The sequence below is a fragment of the Juglans regia genome, chromosome 6, assembly GCF_001411555.2.
Source record: "Juglans regia cultivar Chandler chromosome 6, Walnut 2.0, whole genome shotgun sequence".
Taxonomy (NCBI): Eukaryota; Viridiplantae; Streptophyta; class Magnoliopsida; order Fagales; family Juglandaceae; genus Juglans; species Juglans regia.
The window spans coordinates 38,391,340-38,414,063 of NC_049906.1; the positions used below are offsets into that span (position 1 = coordinate 38,391,340).

At 38.8% G+C, this 22,724-nt stretch overlaps 1 protein-coding gene across 1 annotated transcript; it reads left to right on the plus strand.

Moving 5' to 3' along the window:
• Positions 1–325: 325 nt before the first annotated feature.
• Positions 326–22,425, plus strand: LOC108982265 (cleft lip and palate transmembrane protein 1 homolog). The gene is made up of 12 exons (XM_018953588.2): positions 326–659; positions 1,343–1,489; positions 1,673–1,787; positions 1,918–2,012; positions 15,832–15,935; positions 17,472–17,509; positions 17,871–18,106; positions 18,667–18,760; positions 18,859–19,049; positions 19,474–19,693; positions 21,199–21,366; positions 21,947–22,425. The coding sequence occupies exons 1-12, from the start codon at positions 453–455 to the stop codon at positions 22,096–22,098; spliced, it is 1,767 nt and encodes a 588-aa protein (XP_018809133.1). The 5' UTR covers positions 326–452; the 3' UTR covers positions 22,099–22,425.
• The last annotated feature ends 299 nt before the right edge of the window (positions 22,426–22,724 follow it).

Here is a 22,724-nt window from a genome sequence, read left to right on the forward strand (position 1 = left end):
ATTCCTCTATTTTTATTCACAAATAAATAAACTAGTTCACCAACTATTTTAATTTTATCTATATTATAAATTTATCTTTAAATTTCGACACACCAAGTTTGAGTTTTTTAATATCTATCTATATATATATCAATATATATTTAAAAGAATCAGAGCATGTATCTTATTAATAACATAATATCATCTTATATTTTTATATATGAAAATTATATTTTTATTTTATAAAAAATAATAAATATGAATTTGAGCGTCCGAAACAGGCTTGTTTGTTTATCGGTTCTAGTTGCATGTAAAGCCGAAACTGACTTGGCGAGATTTCCAAAACTCCATCTTAAGCCAACTCATTACAAATATCTTTTCCTATTCGATTCCATAGTCCCTCTCGGGTTTGTGCGAAAAGAGTTGAAGGGAAAGTTGGGAGCGTAGCAGGGTAGAGAATCAGAGAGAAAGAGATGGCGCCGCCCCCGGGGACGGAGGGGCAAGTTCAAGTGCAGCAAGGTAGACAGCAACAGCAACAACAGGGTGGGTTCTCTCAGATGATTACGGGTGTCATAAGGATGGCCGTCTTTTGGTACTTCGCTTCCAAATTCTTCTCTCCCAAAACCCCATCCGAGCCTTCCCAACTCATCTCCAATCTCTTTCACAAGGCCGAGCCCCTGGTAATACCCTACTCGTGCCTTTAATCTCTCTCTCTCTCTCTCTCTCTCTCTAGACGTATTCTTTCTTCTACTTACTCTGAGATCCCTATCTACGATTTTATTTGTTAAAAAGTTTATTTATTTGTCGTAAAAATTCATTCATGGTAGTGATCATCTAATAAAATCAAAGTTCTAGTTGTTATGATTTTGGCGCTGCTTTGGCGGATTATTAAGGTATTTTTTGCGGCTAGGTTGTGTGGCGATTTGGAAATTATGGTTTTTTTTTTTTTTTGTTTCTTTTACGTGTTTGAGTTTTGATAATTGCATCATTATATACTTGATAAGAGTAGATAAACTACAGTATCGACCGAAAATAAGTAAATGGAATTTAATTTGATATGCCAACATGGTAGACTCCTTAAAACCCTAAACATTCATTACCATCTTTAGATTTTGCCACTTACGTATAACGCTGTTGCCCGAATTTATTTTTTGGCTGTTATTGCTTTACACTGTTTTTCATCGTGTGTATAGACCAAATTTTTCCCGTTCATGTATTCTATTTTCTTGTTTATGTCGTGGATCTCACCAAAGCAGGGCCTTTCGAACCCAACCATGGGGAGTAAATCGGGATGCACAATCCCATTTTTGTATTCTTCTCCTTCCCGTACTTATATTTTATTTCTTGTTTCTTGTTTGATTAGGATATGTGGTTATATGTCTCTGAACATGAGAAGTTCAATGACTTCGGCAACGAACAGGCACTTATTTGGCATGAAAGAAATATTCCGTATGCAGTTTGGGGACCGGAGAGTACCAGGTCTCTTTCTTTGAAGTATTATCCATCTGAGGTATCACTTGCAGTAGGATGCACTAGATTTATCCGCATTGTCTCTTCTTTGTATGTGTACTTTATTAAAGATATTGGGCAATGTGTAATCATTTCCTTGTCCTTGTTGCTTCTGATAAGTTATTTTCTTCTGAGCCATGCTTTTGATAAGTTAATATCCTAGAATTTGATTTCTTTTTTCCAGGCTTTGAAGCACAATGGGAGTCTATATGCTCACGTTTTCTTTGCACGCTCTGGTTACCCACCAGACCCAAATGATCCAGAGTACCTACCTCTGGCCGCTTTCGGAAGGACACACCGTGAGAATCTCCCTGGGCATTTTCTATACATCCATTTCTCTTTTTATTCTTTTAGTTCTTTCTTTTGTATCAATAATTAAGTGATGACTCAGATCAGCAGTAAAGAGAGCTTCCATTTAATTGATTTCAGCTGTTGTAACATACTTGCCCAAGTCAAGAGCAGATAAAAGGAAGAGCTTATTGGGAAACTCCAAAGGTTCTGATGAGGTTGAAACAGTGACTGAGGTTTGTCCTTTACTATTAAAGCGGTTGTAAACTTATGTGATGCACAAGAATAACTAAATTTATCAAATAAAAAAATTCTGTATGTAGCTAAGTTACCATACCTTCAAGGATCATACTGTGAATATAACAATTAAAAGAGTGTCAATATTAGCATTTTGATCGCCAAAATTTTGTTTCTACGTGGGATCAACTACTATTTACATATGTATATCAATGTAAAAGGACATAAGTTGAGAAAACAAAAAAGCATGTGTTAGGAAATTTTATTTTAATTAAGAATTAGAAATTAATTTGTAATGAAATATATTGTTTTGAATTTAATAATTTTATTACATGATTTCCTGGTTTCTTTTTCTAGTTCGTAATTTGTAACTAGGTGTACTCTTTTGTATACTTCTTGGGTACTTGGATTATGCCTATTTCCTTGATTCTATAAAATTTCATTTCTTACTTATCAAAATAATAATAATAATAATTTATTTTAAATAACAGCACTAATTTAATTGGATATAATATTTTTATTTCAGAATTTCAACTTAATGATATATATTATTTGTTTTTCATTTCATAATAAAAATTAACACAAATAGGGATTGAATGATGTCGTTTTTTAAATACTATTAGTCATTTAATAATAAAATAGTGGGGTAGTTGATGATATATGAGCGAAGTTTCATAGTTTGAAAATTATGAAAAATGATTTAGAGATACATTCATAACTTTATGATGACATGTTGCAAGCGAGCTTTGATTCTCTATGCTTGAACTTGCTTCTAGGCTGAAAGTGAATTTAGTTAAGTCGTAGCTAGTTCCTGTGGAATTTTGCCCATGAAATACCTTGGCCTCCTCGTGGGTGCCTATTTCATGGTTATCTATTTGTGATGGTATGATCGAGAAGTTTAGTGCTAATTGAATGGTTGGAAGATGATGTATTTGTCCAAAGTTGGTAGGATTGTCCTGCTAAAGAGCACCCTCTCTAATTTGTCGTTTTATGGAGTTGGCCAGGTGAAGAGTTAAAGTTTCACCTAGTAAATTGGGGCTACAGTTTGCTCTCCAATTTAGATGGCGGTTTAAGAGTTTGAAAGTTGCTTCTATTCAATCATGCCTTTCTAGGGAAATGGCTCTAGTAGTATCAAAATGAGATATAGCCCTTGTGACCTTGTGGAAATTTGTGGTGGATTCAATATTTACGTGTGCTTGGGATGGATGAAGTTCTAATGAGGAACATGGGCCATATGGGGTGTGGTTATGGAAGAGTATCAGAAGAGGATGTGAGTGTTTTCTAGTCAGACTAGAATTGAGGTGGGTGATGGCTCTAGGTCTCGATTTTGACATGATTTATGTGTGGCAACAGAGCCAGAGAGCCCTCAAGGAAGCTTCTTCCTAGATGTATAGTCACCTACGCAAAAAGCTTCAATGGCTAATCTATGGAAGTTCTCTAGTGGCTCCCTGCAAGATTGGGAAGTTGATGTCTTTACAAAGTTCTTCAACCTCTTGTACTCTAAGGGGTTGTTTGGAAATAAATTTCTTCTCATCTCATCTCACTTCCTCCCAAAAAATAACTCAAACGCAAACACTATCAAACTAATCATTACAATTTTTTCAAACTAATCATTACAATTTTTTCAAACTAATCATTACAACTTTTCCAAATTTTCAAAAAAAAAAAAATAAAATTGACCTTTTCAAATTCCAAAATAAAAATAATATTAAATAATTATATTCTAACGATATTTTAACTTTATAAATTTTTTATTCAACTTTTTCTCTTCTTTCCCAAAACTCAATAAATACTTAACTCAAACTATCTCATTACTATTCACAAATCATCTTACTACTATTCACCAAATTCTCATCTCATCTAATTCCCCAAGCATTCCCAAATAGATTACCTATTGAAGGTTTGGATAAGATGCCTTGGGTCCTTACTAAGAAAGGGAATCTCACTGTCTGATCTTTCTATAAGGCATTTGCACCTCAGCATAGATACCCATTCCCTTGGAGGAATATTTGGCAGACTAAGGGTACGTTTGAATCCCAAATCCATCTCAACTCATCTTATCTAATCATTACAACTTTTCCAAATTCCAACACAAAATAGAATAAATAATTCAACCTATATATTATCTGTCTACCTTCACCATCTTTGACGTACTTATTTTTTTCCTTTTAGAATGTCATAGTTCCAGGTGAAGATATTAGCATACAGGATATGGACATTTTTCATGGACATCTGGTGCTTTCTATCAATAAGAAGGGTTCTCCTACCAGTTTGTGTCTTCATATTCCATTATAGGATAACACTTTATCATCAATGTGTCAGTTTTGGTAATTTTGAGTTCAAAGTGTAAAACACCTTATAGTTAGAGGTGAAAAATGTGTTTTAGCCCTTTAATATTCAAACTTATGCGTATTTTTTTTTTTTAGGCAAAGTAAAACCTAAGGTCATCTTCTCTCCGTACACATGCATCTTGTTTCTTTGTTACGTTGATTGGTTCTGTAGTTTAGTTGATTAAGATGGGTGAGGGTATGAATAGGAAGAAGATAGCTTCGAATGTTGTTTTCAGTGAATTTAAGTCTTTTGTGGTTGAGAGAGATGGTCCTGGGGTGCTAATCACTGAACGTGGTTGGAAGTTTGTAAAAAAACTGCACTTGGGTTCAGCTGCAACTAGTTGGTTTATCAAGGCACTGAACGACTGCTTGAAGTTAAGGAGAAGAGAGTTCTACACAGCTCATCGGGAAGGAGATAGGGGTTTCATAGCCCAACATTGTTCTAATCCTCAAGGAACATTCATGGCATTGCTGGAATACAAACAAGGGGGCCGTCGGAACTGTATTTTCATTCCTGAGGATCATGAGGGAGCGGGATGGAGGAGGTTGATGGAGGTGTTGAGGGAGGTGCTGCCTCAACAACTCCAGTCGACGGCAGTGCTGCCTCATTTCTCCAGCGGTACCATGGATGTTTTACAGAAGCAGAGTTATCTGGACATTACTAGAGGTACTGTTAGACTGGGCTCTAGTCCTGACATGCATGGGAGGGATGGTGGTTTGGTTGGGGTGCAGTGTAGTGGAGAGGATGGCAGGAGACGTGATGGCTTTGACAAGGAAGGTATGGTTGGTCTCTTGTCAGATATGCAGGCTCAAATTAATTCTCTGCAAAGTAATTTGGAGAAAGTGAAACGCAGTGTTGTGGAGGGGGGTTGGAGGGAGTTGGGCGTGGGGCTGGAAGATGGGTTTTGCTCCAAAGGGAAAGGCCTCTCATATGGGCCAGGTTTCGCCCAGCTGGCCCAACAGGTCCCCTGCTTGGCTCAACAGGCCCAGCCTGTGTCGCGACAGGCCGTGGAGTCTGCGTGGAGACGTCGGCCTCCAAGGGCCGAAACTCCTTCGTCGTCGGGTGGGCCTCAACACCCGCCGCCGACAATGGACCAGGGGCCGCCGTTAGAGGGGGTGGGTCTCCCGTCGTCACCTGGGGTGCTGGAAACAGTGGCAGAGCACCGAGAAACAGGGGAGAAAGGTGCGATGGAGGTTGTCGGAGGTTGCCGAGGTGCTCATTCATTGGAGCTACCACAGAAAGTTGCGACGGAGGGTTCTGAGGTCTCTTCGACGTTACTGCAGCACTTCTGTCCACTGGGGAGTGAAGTTTCCGGGGCGATGGTCATGGATCTACCTTCGGGACCTGCAACGTTGGGTGCGACAGAGGTAGCCGATGTTGGCTCAGATCAGATCACGTCGGGGTACGCTCAGATCACGTCGCCGACCACCGTCGAGGGCTTAGGAGTAGCTCAGGTACTGCCCATGTTGGCGGAAGTGGAAGAAGAGGCTTTGAAGGCAGTGGAGGTCGAAAATGATGAGCCTGTTGAGAAAACTTTGGTGGATGGGGAGGTGGATGAGGTGTGTAACACTCGGAACTTGTGGGTGGAGGATATGGAAGGGGGGATCAATGGGGGCACTGGGTCTTATTCAGTAGTGTTGAAGGAGGCTGTTTCTATGGTCCAACCAATGGATCAGCTCATGGGCAGCGGCTTTGAGGGTGATAAGGATGAGTTGGAAAGTCCTATCCCGTTACGTATTATTTCCCCAAAGCCAGTGTACAATATAACAGACGATTGGCTGTTAAAAAAAGTAGAGGAAGTTCAAGAGTGTGTGGGAATCTCGTTTGCTGGGTATGAAGAACAGTTTAAGGCCCTGTTGATTGCTATGGAGGCCGGGAGACCAACGGTTCTGAAATCAGCAGTGAAACGGGACCGGGAGTTGAAACGTCTCAAATGCTCCATTAATTACAACAACAAGGAGGGAAGTGTGGGGAGGGAGAGGTTGAAGGGTAAGGGCATTTTGTTTTTTAATGAAACCTAAAATCCTCTCATGGAATGTAAGGGGGATCAATGACGTGAACAAACGGCTTCGAATTAGATCCCTCATTCGGAGTTGGAAGGCTGACATTGTATGCCTTCAAGAGACTAAGTTGTGTGGCGTTGATAGATACATAATTCGAAGCTTGTGGGGCTGTTCCTTTGTGGGGTGGTGTTCTCTACCCTCATCGGGGGCTTCGGGAGGGGTGTTGGTAATGTGGGATAAGCGTGTGGTGGAGATGGTCGAGGATTGCATGGGGAATTTCACAATGGCTGTATCTTTTAGGAACACTGAGGATGGGTGGTTGTGGGCTTTAGCGGGTGTGTATGGGCCCAATGTAGAAAGAGATAGATGCTTTTTATGGGAGGAATTGGCAGGTCTTCACTCCTTATGGGATTTACCCTGGGTTTTTTGCGGAGATTTTAATATTGTTCGGTTCCCAAGTGAGAGGACAGGGGCCTCTACGTCGTCAGGGGCAATGGAAGCCTTTTCAGAGTTGATCTTTGATCTGAATCTTGTGGATCTTCCGCTGATTGGGGGGGCCTACACTTGGTCTAATAGTCGAGGGGGGTCCCGGCTGGACAGATTTCTAGTCTCCTCTTCTTGGGAGACGCATTTTCCGGACCTATGTCAGAAAAGGCTACCACGTGTTTGTTCCGATCATTTCCCAATTTTGCTTGATTGTGGTGGTATTCGTGGGGGTAGACGCTCCTTCAAATTTGAGAATATGTGGTTAGAAGTTGAAGGATTTGCGGATAAGGTAAAGGTTTGGTGGGACAGTTATTCTTTTGAGGGCACCCCTAGTTTCAAAGTGGCGGGTAAACTTAAAGCTCTCAAGTTTGACTTGATGAAGTGGAATGAAGAAGAATTTAGACATACGGAAGTGCAGAAAAATATCCTTTGGGATGAGCTGCAGGCTTTGGAGGAAGGGGTAGTTAATGCGGACTCTTTATTACGGAAGAAAGTGGTGGTGACAGAAATTGAGAAAGTATTGTTGCTAGAAGAAATATCTTGGAGGCAAAAATCAAGGGCACTTTGGTTGAAGGAGGGGGATAAATGTACTAAGTTTTTCCACAAGGTGGCTAATTCACATAGGCGCAACAATGCCATTGAAGTACTCCATACCGGTCCTAGTGTGTTACATTCTTCCGAAGAAATCCAAGACCACATAGTGCAGTATTATGAGGATCTCCTTGCTGAAAAAGAAGAATGGCGCCCCAAACTAGATGGTTTACCCTTTGCTCAACTGGATTTGGATGCAGCTGGATGGTTGGAGAGGCCTTTTGATGAAGAGGAGGTGCATCTAGTGGTGAAGAGTATGTGCAGAGACAAAGCACCCGGTCCGGATGGTTTCTCTTTGGCGTTCTTTTAGGAGAGTTGGGACATTGTGAAGGAGGAAGTGATGCAGATTTTCCACACTTTTCATTCTAGTCAAAAGTTTGAGAAGTCACTAAACGCTACTTTCATTGCTCTCATTCCGAAAATAGCCGGTGCATATGAATTGAAAGATTTCCGGCCTATTAGTTTGGTAGGGGGGATTTATAAAATCATATCAAAGGTGTTAGCTAATTGAATGAGTTTGGTTATGGACAAACTCATTTCCAAACCTCAAAATGCATTTGTAAAGGGGTGGCAAATTCTGGACTCAGTATTGATAGCAAATGAGTGCTTGGATAGTCGGTTGCGAGAGGGCACCCCGGGGGTTCTTTGCAAGCTCGATATGGAGAAAGCTTATGACCATGTATGTTGGGATTTTCTCCTTTATATGCTTAGAAGATGTGGTTTTGGGGATAGATGGTGTGCTTGGATTAAACATTGTGTCTCAACCGCTCGATTTTCGGTCCTAGTCAATGGAAGACCTTGTGGTTTTTTTCAATCTTCCAGGGGTTTGAGACAAGGGGATCCACTATCCCCTTTCCTTTTTGTCATTGTAATGGAGGCATTGAGTCGCATGGTGGAGGCCGCTGTAAGGGGGGAATTCTTGCTGGTTTTTCAGTGGACAGCAATAGTAATACCAGCTCCATTTCGCATTTACTCTTTGCTGATGATACGCTCATTTTTTGTGATGCTGTAAGTGGCCAGATTCAAGCTTTAAGGGCAGTTTTGTTGTGTTTTGAAGCTGTTTCGGGACTCAAGGTGAACTTGGGGAAGTCGGAGCTGGTTCCGGTGGGGGAGGTGAACAATATAGCCTCTTTAGCGGAGCTACTAGGTTGCAAAATTGTCTCTCTCCCTATGACATATCTTGGACTCCCCTTAGGGGCGTCTTTCAAAGCAAAGAGCATTTGGGATGGGGTGGTAGAGAAGGTTGAGCAACGACTTTTAGGATGGAAACGGCTATATTTATCGAGAGGGGGGAGATTAACCCTTATTAGAAGCACTCTTTCCAACCTTCCCACTTACTATCTTTCTCTATTTCCCTTACCGGTGGGCGTAGCAAACCGGTTAGAAAAGTTGTTTAGAGCTTTTTTGTGGGGTGGTATGGGGGAGGAATCCAAATTTCACCTTGTGAGTTGGCAAAGGGTGTGCTGTCCATTGGCGAATGGGGGGTTAGGGGTACGAAACTTGTGTGTTTTCAATAAGGCACTCCTAGGGAAGTGGCTATGGAGGTATCATAGGGAAGGGAATTCGCTGTGGAGAGAGGTTATTGATCATAAGTATGGTTGTGAGTGGGGGGAATGGTGCTCTAAGGAGGGTAGGGGGTCTTACGGAGTAAGCCTGTGGAAATTCATAAGGAAGGGGTGGAATACCTTTGAAAAACATCTTAAGTTTGAGGTGGGTGATGGAACACGTACCCGCTTTTGGTTCGATGTATGGAGTGGGGAGAGCCCTCTTTGCATTGCTTTCCCAGGTGCTTTTAATTTGGCTGGAAATCAGCAAGCCCCAGTTTCAGAAGTTCTATGTCGTGCCAATGGGATGGTCACTTGGAATGTCACTTTTACAAGAAATGCTCAGGACTGGGAATTAGAAGAGCTGGCAGAGTTTTACAGTCACTTATATTCAGCAAAGTTAGGGGCCAATGGGGGAGACCGTATGTTGTGGACTCACACGAGGAAAGAGAAGTTTACTGTTAAATCTTTCTATAAGGCTTTGACAGTCCTACAGCCCACTTTCTTTCCATGGAAGAGTATATGGAAGGTGTTAGTGCCTTCTAAAGTTGCTTTTTTCACTTGGACAGCTGCTCATGGGAAGATATTGACGGTTGACAATTTAAGAAAACGAGGTATGGTGATCATGGAGTGGTGCTACATGTGTAAAAAAAGTGGAGAATCGGTAGATCACTTGCTCTTACATTGTGAGGTGGCTGGGGAGCTTTGGGCTGGTATTCTTAGTAGAGCTGGGCTAAGTTGGGTTATGCCCAAGAGTGTGGTGGACCTATTAGCATGTTGGAATAGGTCTCATAGTAGTGCCCAATTAGCAGCCGTGTGGCGGATGATTCCTTTGTGCCTAATGTGGTGTCTATGGTTGGAAAGGAATGACAGATGTTTTAATAACAAGGAGCGTGCAATGGGGGAAATCTGGAACTTCTTTGTATTCTCTATTTTCCAGTGGTTTTCTGCTATTGTATTGAGGGGAGGGAATGTTCATGAGTTCTTATCTTCTTTCTAGTCTATTAGAATGTAATTAGGTGCCTCTCTTAGTATATTTCCTGTGTACTTGGGCATTGCCTAATTTCATTCACATCAATAAAAATTATTACTTATCAAAAAAAAATAATTCAACCTTTTCAAATCCCAAAATAATAATAATATTAAAAAATAATATTATAAAAATATTTTATTCAATTTTCAACTTTCATCTCAACTCAGTTCAATATCCAAACGCAGTTTAAGGGAATGCTTGGGGAATGAGATGAGATGAGATGAGAGTGAATAGTAGTGAAATGGTTTGTGAATAGTAGTGAAATAGTTTTTATGGAGTTTTGGGAAAGGAAAGAGAAAAAGTTGAATTAAAATATTATAAAGTTAAAACATTGGTATAATATAATTTTTTAATATAATTCTTTTTATAATTAATAAGAAACTTTATTATCAAGAATAGGCAAAGACAAAGTATACATGACATATACAAAGGAAATACCTACTTCTCTCTTGAAAATAGAAGAAAAGCTAATTCAAATTCAGAAAATTAACATCATTCAGTACAAGAGTTTTAGCCCACAAACACAAAGTACTAAAGAAGAAATTCCTAAGTTCTCCCATCGAATGTTCTTTGTCTTCAAAACATCTGCCATTCCTTTCCTGCTAAAGACACCACATCAAGCATGAAGGAATCATCTTCCATATGGCAGCTCCACGTTTTGTTCCTTCAAAACCATATCAACCTACAAGTAGATCCACCATATCTTTAGGCAAGTTGAATTGCCTTCTGTGTTTTGTTGGGAAGTTTGAGAAAGTTGTAATGATTAGGTAATGATTAGAATGTTAACTTGTTCCATCAATTATGATGTGAAGAAAGGGAGTGGCGGAAGGAATAGATCGAAAGGGAGGGGCAATCTATGTTTATATGAAGCCTAAGATTATATCTTGGAATGTGTGAGGGCTCAATGATAGCAATAAACGCTTTCGTATCAAATCATTATTGCGGATGTGGAAGGGTGATGTGGTGTGTTTTCAAGAAACAAAGTTGCGATTCATTGATAGAAGAATTGTGCAGAGTTTATAGGGATGCTCGTATGTGGGTTGGTCTTATTTGGCCTTTTTGGGAGCCTTAGGTGGAGTGTTATTAATGTGGGATAAAAGAGTGGTTGAGGCGATTGAAAAGTGTATTGAAGATTTCTCAGCAGCGACTTTATTCAAAACCGTTGTTGACGGATGGGAATGGGCATTTGTAGGCACCTGTGGTCCTAATGTGGACAGGGATAAGAAAAGGTTGTGGGAGGAGTTGGCGGGCATATATTCCTTATGGGTGTACTGTGGTGCATGGAGGGTGATTTTAACATTACTCACTTTCCTAGCGAGCAATCAGGGCATTATCGGAATACTGTGGCCATGGAGGAGTTCTTCGAGTTCATTTTTTATCTAGAGCTCATGGATCTGCCTTTGGTAGGGGGCGAGAACACTTGGTCAAACTGTCAGGTTTGGTCGAAATTTGATAGATTTCTTGTCTCTCCTCCGAGGGAAGCCCACTATTCGGAGGTAAGTCAGAAACAGTTAGCTCGAGTCAACTCAAATCATTTTCCTATTCTACTAGATTGTGGGAGCATTCACAAGGGTCGTCGGTACTTCAAGTTTGAAAACATGTGGCTAACAGCGGATGAGTTTGTTGAGATGGTGCATGCTTGGTGGTCCTTGTATTAGTTTACTGGCACTCCAAGTTTTATTCTTTGCAGGTAAGCTGAAGGCTCTAAAACAAGATATGAAGAAATGGAACTTGGAAGTTTTTGGCCACATTGACAATCAGAAGTTTGCACTGTTAGAGGAATTGCAGGAGTTAGAGGGAAATGAATTATTGGGAGATACCTTGGAGGAGGTGATATTGAGGAAGGATACTGTTATGACAAATTTGGAGAAGGTTTTGTTGTCGGAGGAGACTTCATGACATCAAAAATCCAGGGCCCTTTGGTTGAAAGGTGATAAGTGTACGGAGTTCTTTCACAAAGTGGCTAATTCATATCAGCGCAACAACACTATTGAGTTGCTACATTCAGGTCCTCAGGTGCTATCTTCTCCTCTCGAGCTAGAAAATCATATTGTGAATTATTATGAGACCCTTCTCACATAATCGGCTTGTTGGAGGCCGAAGCTTGATGCCTTGTCCTTTGAAACAATTGACTCTCAGAGTGTGAGTGTTTTGGAGAGATCTTTTGTTGAAGAAGAGATCTACAAGGTCATCTCTGTATGGCTAAGGATAAAGTGACGGGTCTGGATGGTTTTTCAATGGGTTTATTTCAAACTTGTTGGGACATCGTGAAAGGTGATGTTATGCAGGTTTTTAGTAAATTTCACTCTTTTCAAAAGTTTGAAATATCCCTTAATGCGACGTTCATTGCTCTCATTCCCAAGAAACACGGGGCTCCGAGTATTGAGGATTATCTATAAAGTCTGGTTAGTGGCATATACAAGATTATTTCGAAGGTTCTTGCCAACCAGTTAAACCCTATGTTGGAACATATTATTTCCAAGCCTCAAAACACATTTATTCGTGGGAGACAAATTCTTGACTCGGTGCTCATTGCAAATGAGTGCTTGGACCATAGACTGCAAGAGGGAGGTTCAGGTATTCTTTGCAAGCTTGACATGGAGAAGACCTATGATCATGTGAACTGGGAATTCCTCTTATACCAGCTTGAGAGGTGTGGCTTTGGGAATAGCTGAATTTCTTGGATGCATCATTGTATTTCAACCGCTTGGTTCTTAGTTCTAGTTAATGGTACATCTGCTGGTTTTTTTTATAGTTCCTAGGCTATGCGGCAAGGAGATCCTCTATCTCTTCTTTTATTCGTTATAGTTATGGAGGCTCTAAGCCGGATGGTGCAGGCCGTTGTTGGTGGAGGTTTCTTATCTGATTTCCAAGTGGGCAATGGCTTTGGTGGCCCTATTATCATCTCACACCTTCTTTTTGCATATGATACTTTAGTCTTTTGTGAAGTGGATAATAGCCAGATCCAAACTCTACGAGCACTGTTGCTTTGCTTTGAAGTAGTGTCAGGGCTTAAGGTAAATCTTGGTAAGTCCGAGATGGTTTCGGAGGGTGCAGTCTCAAATATCCTCAGTTTAGCAAGCCTCTTGGATTGTAAGGTGTCCTCTTTGCCAATGAAATATCTGGGCCTTCCGTTGGAAGCAGCTTTCAAGTCTAGAGTTATATGGGATGGGGTGGTGGAGAAGATAAATAAAAGGTTGGCTGGTGGAAAACAGGTGTATTTATCGAAAGGGGGTCGTTTCACCCTTATTAAGAGTACCCTTACTAACCTTTCCACATATTTTTTTTTATCTTTGTTTCCTATGCCGGCAGGGGTGGTGAATAGGATTGAGAAACTCTTTAGGACGTTCTTATGGGGGGGCATGGGAGAGGAGAAGAAATTTTATCTGGTTAGATGGAAGACAATATGTGCCCTAGTTGTGTATGGGGGGTTGGGAGTGTGTAACTTAAGAACTTTTAATGAAGCTTTATTGGGAAAATGACGATGGAGATATCACTCGGAGGGGGGATCATTGTGGAAGGAAATTATCGACGCTAGATATGGAGCTATTTGCGGTGGTTGGTGCTCCAACGAAGTGAGAGGGGGGTATGGTGTGGGTTTATGGAAATTTATAAGGAGGGGTGGCCATGCTTTGAAAAACATATTCTCCTTGTAGCGGGAGAGGGCAATCAAATTAATTTTGGTAGGAAGTGTGGTGTGGAGACCACGCATTGGAAAGGGCCGTCTCTCCATCGTATTGCAGTTAATAGGGAGGCTTCAATGGCGAATATGCGGCTATTTTCTCATGGTTCTCATCAGTGGAATATTCTTTTCAATAGGGATTTTCATGATTGGGAATTATCTATTATATCCGACTTTTTCAGCCTACTATACTCCATGGGGACTCCTATGGCACAGCGTGATAGATTGAAGTGGAGGTCTAATAATCACAAGAAATGTATAGTTAAGGCATATTATAACATTTTGTCAACACAGGATCATACTCCATTATCCTGGAAGAATATTTGGAGGTCTCGTGTGCCTTCTAAAGTAGCCTTTTTTGTATGGAGTGCTGCTTTTGGGAAGATTTTAACCATGGACAATCTGAGGAAGAGAGGATGTGTAATGATAGATTGGTGTTATATGTGTAAAAAGAATGGAGAATCTGTGGATCATCTCTTACTGCATTGTGAGGTAATAAGGGTGTTGTGGGATGAGATCTTTCAAAGGGTTGATGTTGTTTGGGTTATGCCTTTGAGGGTGGTGGATTTGTTGCGTTGTTGGAGAAAGATGCAGGGCTGTCATTAAGTGGCAGTAGTGTGGAAGATGATCCCGTTGTGCATCATGTGGTGTATTTGAACGGAAAGGAATGCGCATTGCTTTGAAGATAAGGAACGCACAATGGAGGAGCTGAAGAATTTTTTTCCATACTTTAATGCTCTGGTTTTCCGCTATTGTACTAAATGGGGACAATGTTCATGATTTCTTGTCTTTAATTTATCGCTCTTAGAATGTTTTTAGGTGTTCTTCTGTATACAGGAAGTATACACAGGCTATGCCTATTTCATTCATATCAATAATATTTATCTCTTACTTATAAAGAAAAAAAAAGTAATGAATAGATGAAAAAGTTGAAAATTTGAAATTGAAAAATATTTGTATTTGAGTGATGTTTGGGAAGGAAATAAGATGAGATGAAACCATCCAATCTTCCAAACAACCCCTAAGGCCCCTATTAGAGCAACGTTTTTTGTTTGGATAGGATCTTTAGGGAAAATTCACACTATGGACATCCTAAGAAAAAGTCACGTCATTGTGGCAGCTTCATGCTGCATTTGCAAAAGAGTGTAGAATCTTAGACCACCTTTTCCTCCATTATGAGATTGGTAGTACATTATGGAATGACGTTTTCAGTCGAGTTGGGTTGGCTTGGGGTATGCCTTGGAGGATAGTAGACCTCTTAGCCAATTGGAGGGGGTTATATGGCAACCCACAAGTTGCAGCAATGTGAAAAAATGGTCTATTTGTATACTGTGGCGTATTTGGAGATAAAGGAATGATAGACAGTTTGAGGATCGCAAGTGGACGTTGGAGGAGTTTAAAACTTTCTTTTTTATTACTTTGTTCTTTTGGGTAGATTCTATAGATTGTAATGGGTTTTACTTCCGTGATTTTCTCGTCTCTTTTCCTATTCTAATTATGCTTTCCTCTTGTATGCTAACCCATGTATTTGTACTATGCCTTTTGTGTTTTTAATAAAATCTTTGATTATCTATATCGACAATAGCATTTCTAGAGATGGGTCACATATGCTTGCTTTTTCAATTGGATAGCTATGAGGATTGGCTTCCATATATCATGTAGGAAGTCTATAAATCATTTATTATATCTGATTTTGGTATGGGGTAGTCACCTGAGTGCTATAATTTTTTTCAAGTTCTGTATATGTCAGATATTCCCTTGGTCACCAATGTCTGATTTTGGTCAGAGGGACATGCAAAGGCTTAGAATGTATTAGTAATTATATAACCAAATCCACTGTATGAGTGCTAGGCCCCTTTAGATGCCTGTATGCAATCTTAGGATATAGAGTGGGAAGCTTATAGCAGTTATATAATATAAATACAAGCTATTCCACCCAGCATCAACTCTGAGTGCAAATACATGGTGTCTTACGTGTAATGCAGTATATCTGTATATGTCAACGTTGATTGAAATAGAAGTCTCTCAAATGGTATTATATATGTTTAACAGAATTTATTTCTACAATCATGATAGCTCATCATGATTTCCATTATGTACTTCTCCATTTGGTGTTCATATCCTAATGAAGATTTGCGTGGGCTTCAGGTGGTTGATGGTACTGAAGGTGATTCTATAGATGATAAACCTGTGGAGTGGGTTTCATATTGGAAGCCAAACATTACAATCAATTTAGTCGATGATTTTACAAGGTATGTGTTAATGAGTGTCTCTAATTCGGTGTTTATCGTGCCTATGTACATCAATAACACTCTTGATTTTCAATAACTTCACTTATTTAAAAAAAAGAGGTATACCAATAAAAAAAATTATAAGAGGTATGTTTAATGAGTGTTAGTTCTTTGCAAGGTTTGGTTTGTGGTAGGAAGTTTGTTGAGTTTATACCACTTTCTTTTTTTTCTTTTTTTTTTTAATTTTTTTTATTGGCACCTGGTGTCCAGGAACAACATCTCGACTAATCCCGGGGGTGCACAAGCCCTCGACAAGGAGTTTCCAGCAAGTGCACCTCTGGTAATTCAATAGGAAAATCCCCTAGTTCGATGGCCCCTAGAGATTGTTTGCACCTTGGGGATTTGAACCTTAGACCTGGGGTGAGCATACCCCCAAGCCCAAGGCCTTTACCACTTGAGCCAACCCCTAGGGGTTATACCACACTATTGATTCCACTGCATTTTAACTTGTAGTCTTGGTTATGTTCATTTCTGTAATTTTTTATTCTTTACTTGTGTATATATTAATATCTCCTTATGGTTTACCTATTTCATTGAACCCCCCTTTAAGACTGATTTTATTTAGTATCAGATGATGGTTTTGGAACTATAATCACTGGTTTTCATAGAAAAGGAAAAATGATGATCTTTTGAGCAAAGTATTTCTGGAGTATGGTTGTGAAGTCTTGTTAAATAAAGCCATATATTTATGTCATGGTTTCTTTGGAATGCCCCCTTTAATATTACTTTCCCCTTTACTTATCAAAAAAATTTATATCATGGTTTCTTGTAAACAAAGCCAAGAAATAATTTAATTCGTTTCTTGTAATCATTTCTATGTATATTTCACTCCTTATGTTATTGAAAATCATGGATACTACAAAGATTGATGAATTGAAGTGACAGGATGTAGTTAGCACGTTAGATATAAGAATTTAATATGTAATTGCTCGGATGTATAGGAAGGTGGTGAGTGGGATCCCGCATTGATTGGGAAGGAGAAAGTTCAAGCCTTTTATACTGATTCCAATGGGCTCTCCAATTATAATCTTGACTAGTTTTTTAGAGTATGGGCCCAAATGCGGCTTGGGCCTTTCTTGAGTTGTTACATAATTGCTTGGAATCAGATGTTAAAACATATTCCCTGCCTTAAAATGCTATTTCCCCAATTTAAATTCTAACCCTAGATCTTGATAATAATTTCATTTCTTCTTATGATAAGTTAATGACAATAATTTCATTACAGTCAATGTCTTATGATGCGAGTGTATCATTTGGTCCTGCCTTTTGATTTCTAGATTTTTATCTAAAATGTTTCTTGGCTGTAATGGTTGTGTATCTGTGAATTAGTTTAGCTCATTTTCTTTGAAGTGTATAACTAAATGTGCAACTGATTTAGAAATAGAAAAATCAAGCTTACACGTATTCCCTTTTTTCTCTTTTCAATTGTATGAGCCTCTTTGTCACTGAAATTGCTTATGCCTTCTCCCCAACCCCCTCTCTCTCTTTTGCCTGCAGATACCCGCATAATGCTGCACCTCCAAATGTTGCGCCTTGTATCCTTCAAGATCTTATTTTTGTCAATCTACCTTTAGTTTTGTTGTCACTCTCACTACTTTCTCAATTACATGGAAATTTCCCTGGAGCTTTTCCAGCTTAGTATGTTTCTGTTTTTTCGGTGCTTTTACAAACACATGTAAAGGGGCCTATAAAAATTTTGATTTTGATACATATGTTGATTTGCACCAAGATTATTGATGCAACCAAATGTCTTTACCGATCTGGTGTGCTATAAATTTACTGGACCTGGAGCTACATGTTAAAGTAGATCCCGCATGGCCCTTGGACCGGGCTACATGTGCTAGGGAAGAATGATGTCATTATCACATCTTTGAGTTTCTTGACTTAGAGTTGCAGATTTGAATGTTGAGCCTAGTACAGGGGACTACTATCCTACCATCTTCTTCAATGAGTTTTGGTTACTCAAAGATAAGTTGATACCATTGAATGAGACAGTGACAGAATTGCCACTAAACCTGGAGGTGGGTCCCATAAGCATGACCAAGTGGCAAATATTCCTGCAGATTGACCAATCTTTCCAGATTCACCGTAGTTACGGAAGCATGCTTGAAGGCGAGGCTGATGAGTTGAAGGTATTGCTTAACTGTCACCCTAGCAAGTTTCTATGGCATGAGCCAGTGATTAGTTTTGAAAATCTCCTTGGGTTTTGAACCGTTCCTTTGTTTCTGGATTTTTATTGAAATAAGCTCTGCAAGTTTTGCAATCTGAACTTCAAGTTACTTTTTTTCTTATTATTTGGAAAGTTGCCATTGGGTCTTACAAGTTACTCACCATGTGAACTGTTGCGTTTAAAGTAGAAAGAACATTTGGTTTTTTTATGGACATCTATGAGGACGAAGATACCATAATTACTAATAAAATTTCATAAAACGTTATTCATGTCTGAACCTGATAATGTTTTATGTCATCAATTTATAAATTACTGGTGGTGCCGAGAGTTTGCACCATTCATAGATACATATCATTTACTTTGCCCATAATAAGATGACATATAAATCTATAGTGAAATTTGGGTTGTAATCAAATGTTATGGAATCAAATATTTTATTGTATTTCTTCTAGCACCTATCATGCAACTTAAAATTTAGTTTCCTTGTTTCTCTAAATGTCAGTTATCTGATAATTTTCTCAGAGGGTGTTCTTGGAAGGAAATCCATACCTCCTGGCAATCACAATGGTTGTTTCCATGCTTCATTCAGTGTTCGACTTCTTGGCATTTAAGAATGGTAATAGTAATTTCTGTATAATGCAGTTCATAAATTTCGTCCCGTAGATGTTCTTGGGGATTAATATTACTAATTAATCTGATTGTTTCCCAATGCAGACATCCAATTTTGGAACAAAAATAAGTCTATGGAAGGACTGTCTGCAAAGTCTGTTATAGTGAGCTTTCTGTGTCAGCTCATTGTTTTCCTCTATCTACTTGATAATGATACCTCATGGATGATTCTGGCAAGTTCTGGAATTGGTTGCTGCATTGAGTTTTGGAAAATCGGAAAGGCCATGCACATAGAGGTATCATCTATAATTGGATGCTAGAATAATGTTTGTTTGTGCATGTACGTCTCTTTTTAGGTTGGCACAATTACACTGGCTGTTTGAGATGTCATGCCTTACATATGTTTTGTGTTTATCACTTATCTGCAATTTGCTTATAGACTTCTTTTTCAATCATTTGCCACATACCGCATTCCTTGGGTTTCACTGTATCTTTTCATGTTTCTCTGTATATATATGGGGCATGTCAGGTATCCATCTACAAATGCATTTTGATTTTGGGCATGCTCTTCTAATTGGTGTCATTTTCTAATGCCCTGAAACCTACACTTTTTGACACTTGCTTATATTACATCTAGTAGGGAGTTATTTATACTGCTCTGAATCTTTGGTTTACCCTGTTGTGATAGCAAATTTTGTAATTTGTGTATTTCTTCCCCAGATTGATAGAAGTGGGAGAATACCCATGCTAAGGTTCCGGGATCGTGAGTCCTATGCAGGGAATAAGACAAAGGAATATGATGATATGGCAATGAAGTATTTGTCCTATGTACTGTTCCTCCTTGTTGCATGCTCATCTGTATACTCGCTCATGTATGAGCGCCACAAGAGCTGGTATTCTTGGATTCTATCTTCGCTGACAAGCTGTGTGTACATGTTTGGTAAGATTGTTCCTCCAAAACTTGTTATATTGGTAGTTCTATCTATCTCTTCTTCTTAACACGCTTGTCGAGTCATGGAGATTTTGTGCTATATTCTATGGAGTTGGAAAAAAAAAAACAGTTTTTCCTACTCAGGCAATGGGCGTCATCTCTTCAAAATATCCTTTTTAAGGGCTTTATAGTTTTGGCTTTGTTTGGCAATAGAGATGAATCTAAAAACTTGTCACAATTTCCTTCCCAAACATCACTCAAACACAAAATACTTTTCAATTTTAAATCTTCAACTTTTTCATCTAATCATTATTCAAACACAAAACCCTATGCAACTTTTCCAAACTTCCAAACAAAATACAAAAAACAATACAACTTTTTCAATTTTCCAAACAAAAATAATATTAAAAAATAATATTCAATCAATTTTAACTTCATAAAATTTTTATTCAAATTTTTCTCTCATTTTCCAAAATCCAATAAAATATCTTAACTCAAACAATTTCACTACTATTCACAGAATTCTCACAATTTCTTATCTCATCTCCCCTTAGTTGTCTTTTGCTTATTCTGCCTCAAAATTAGTTGTCTTTTGCTTATTCTGCCTCAAAAGATCTGTGATGCCCTCACAACTATTTATGATTGATTTGTACAGACCCCCCTGTGCTGTATGTCATAAAACTTATTGAGTAGTGAATCTCATAAATCACAAGGCTCAGACCTGCGATGCCCCCACTAAGTCTCACATTGGGTGGGGGAGCTATTTGATAGAAGGGAATGAGTATGTTAAAAAGTGCATTGTGTTATAAGTCCCATAATGGTTCCTTACTGAACTATGATTTTTAAGAACTCCAAGGAGCTTCATACCAATAAAAAAGGAATTCTTTGGAGTTCCATTTGTAACGACCTAAGGAAAAGGCTCAAGCCACATCAAAGCTATTGTAATGTCCTACTAAGGCCCACATTGAGTGAGATATATGGTGGAAGTAAATGAGTATGATACAATTGCAGTGAGTGATTTATAAGAATTCGAAGGAGATCTAATTGAAACATTGACTAGTCCTTTTGGAGTATAAGTTCATATCTAGCTTGAGTTTTCCTTGTGTTTCCACAGTTCTGTAATATGCTTGGGCTTTCACTATGACCCTTTTGACCACCATCATCAATCGTAACTTATCAGACTGCTTCCTTTGTTTGCTTGTTTATCTTAGAGAGTTTTACTTATCAAACCTGTTATCTGCACACTTATTGATTCATTATGGTGATTCCCCTCCCTCCTCTCTCTCTCTGATAGTAAATCATCCAAAGATTTTTCTGCCTGCTCAAACAAAATAATATGCGTCTTACAACAATATGACTTTAGATCATTGGCCAATTTTGCACTTAAAATATCGCCTGTGTTATAACCTTTTGACTTTATGATATGTTAGAAGTGTGCTTACAAAAAAAAAAAAAATGATTTGGTAGAAGTGTGACAGGTTTGTTTCCCTTTGCACTTGAATTCATTGTTGCAGGTTTCATAATGATGTGCCCTCAATTGTTCATAAATTACAAGCTGCAGTCTGTGGCTCATCTACCCTGGAGGCAGATGACATACAAATTCCTTAACACCATCATTGATGATCTCTTTGCCTTTGTCATAAAAATGCCAACACTGCATCGGCTGTCTGTCTTTCGTGATGGTAAGATATAATTTACATCACAATGCATATTAATTTAATCCCCTTTATAACTGTTCTGGTACTCCCTTTTTTAACTAACATACGCCTGAATGTGGGGTTGACAATGGAAGTGAAAATTTCATAAGAGGAAAAGAGGTAGAGGAAGTGCAATGATGCAACGGATGATACCAAAGTTAAATTAGATTGCTGATGGTTTTACAATGATCATGTAGTATATTCAAAGGAAAATTGATGCCACCATCTGAAAGCTGCATAAATTAGTGGTAGAATTACATTGAGAATACTTATAAAAAAAAACATTGAGAATGAAGTTCCCCTAGCAGTGCAGCATTCAAGCCTGTGTAATGTCCCCAACAGGCAAACAAGGATCTTCATGCGTGTATGCTGATTTTTTTTTTGTGGTTAAAATATTCCAGTCTTGTTTGTGGTGCCATTCGTTGTCAATGCATCCTTTCAAGGGTATCATAATGAAACTCTGTTGATGTTGTGATTCTGTGTTGGATTGTGGGTTAGTTATATCCTCTACACAGACTACACATCTGTATGCGTTCTGATTTTTCTCCATTTTACTGCCTTGCAGATATTATATTTCTGATCTATGTGTACCAGAGGTGGATATATCCAGTGGACAAGAAACGTGTCAATGAATTCGGTTTTGGTGGCGATGATGATCAGGTCACTGATGGTGCAGAGGTGGCTGCCACAAATGAAGATGAGAAGAAAACCAACTGAAACGGTTTTCAAACTTTCAATTGAAACCATATTACAGCGCATAACTGTAATATTTAGTTAGGATAATAGATTATCTTCTTTTTGTTTGTTTGTTTTGTTTTGTTTTACCGTTTTCATCAGAATGTTGTTTCAGAAAAAAAGGCTCTTCCGGATGGGTCTTTTGGGCCCAGGAGGGTGGTTTTGATATTTTCGTGTTTGTTCCTTCCTTTTTTATTATTATTTACTCCATTAATTATGCAACGTTTTTTTTGGTAAACATGCGCCTTTGTAGTATATCTTAACCATCATTTTCAAACTGTTGTAACTCAATTATCACAGTTGATGTCATAAGCCTGTCCCATTTTGAAATTTGTTCCTTTAGAAACCAGACTTTTTATAAAAGAATTTGTAGTCGCTCTCTCTCTTGAATGTCTTCTGTGTAGCATGTAAAGAGAAAGATAACCGTTATACGGTTATATATATATATATATATGCTTTGTGAAGACTAATAGGTGAGTTGTTAATGATAATTACCATAATATGAACTGAAGGGAGCCGATTGAGAAGAGGGGAGAGGAGGAAAAGAAGATCCTAAAATAAAATGGGGTAAGCTCTATGTTATGGCTACCCACAAGAGTGTAAGCGGA

Excerpts from the sequence above, each read along its gene's own strand:
- LOC108982265 (XM_018953588.2), top strand. The coding sequence starts at position 453 with ATGGCGCCGCCCCCGGGGACGGAGGGGCAAGTTCAAGTGCAGCAAGGT. Across the intron at positions 1,490-1,672 it reads TGAAGTATTATCCATCTGAG|GCTTTGAAGCACAATGGGAG; the intron begins GTATCACTTGCA and ends TCTTTTTTCCAG. Across the intron at positions 1,788-1,917 it reads CGCTTTCGGAAGGACACACC|CTGTTGTAACATACTTGCCC; the intron begins GTGAGAATCTCC and ends AATTGATTTCAG.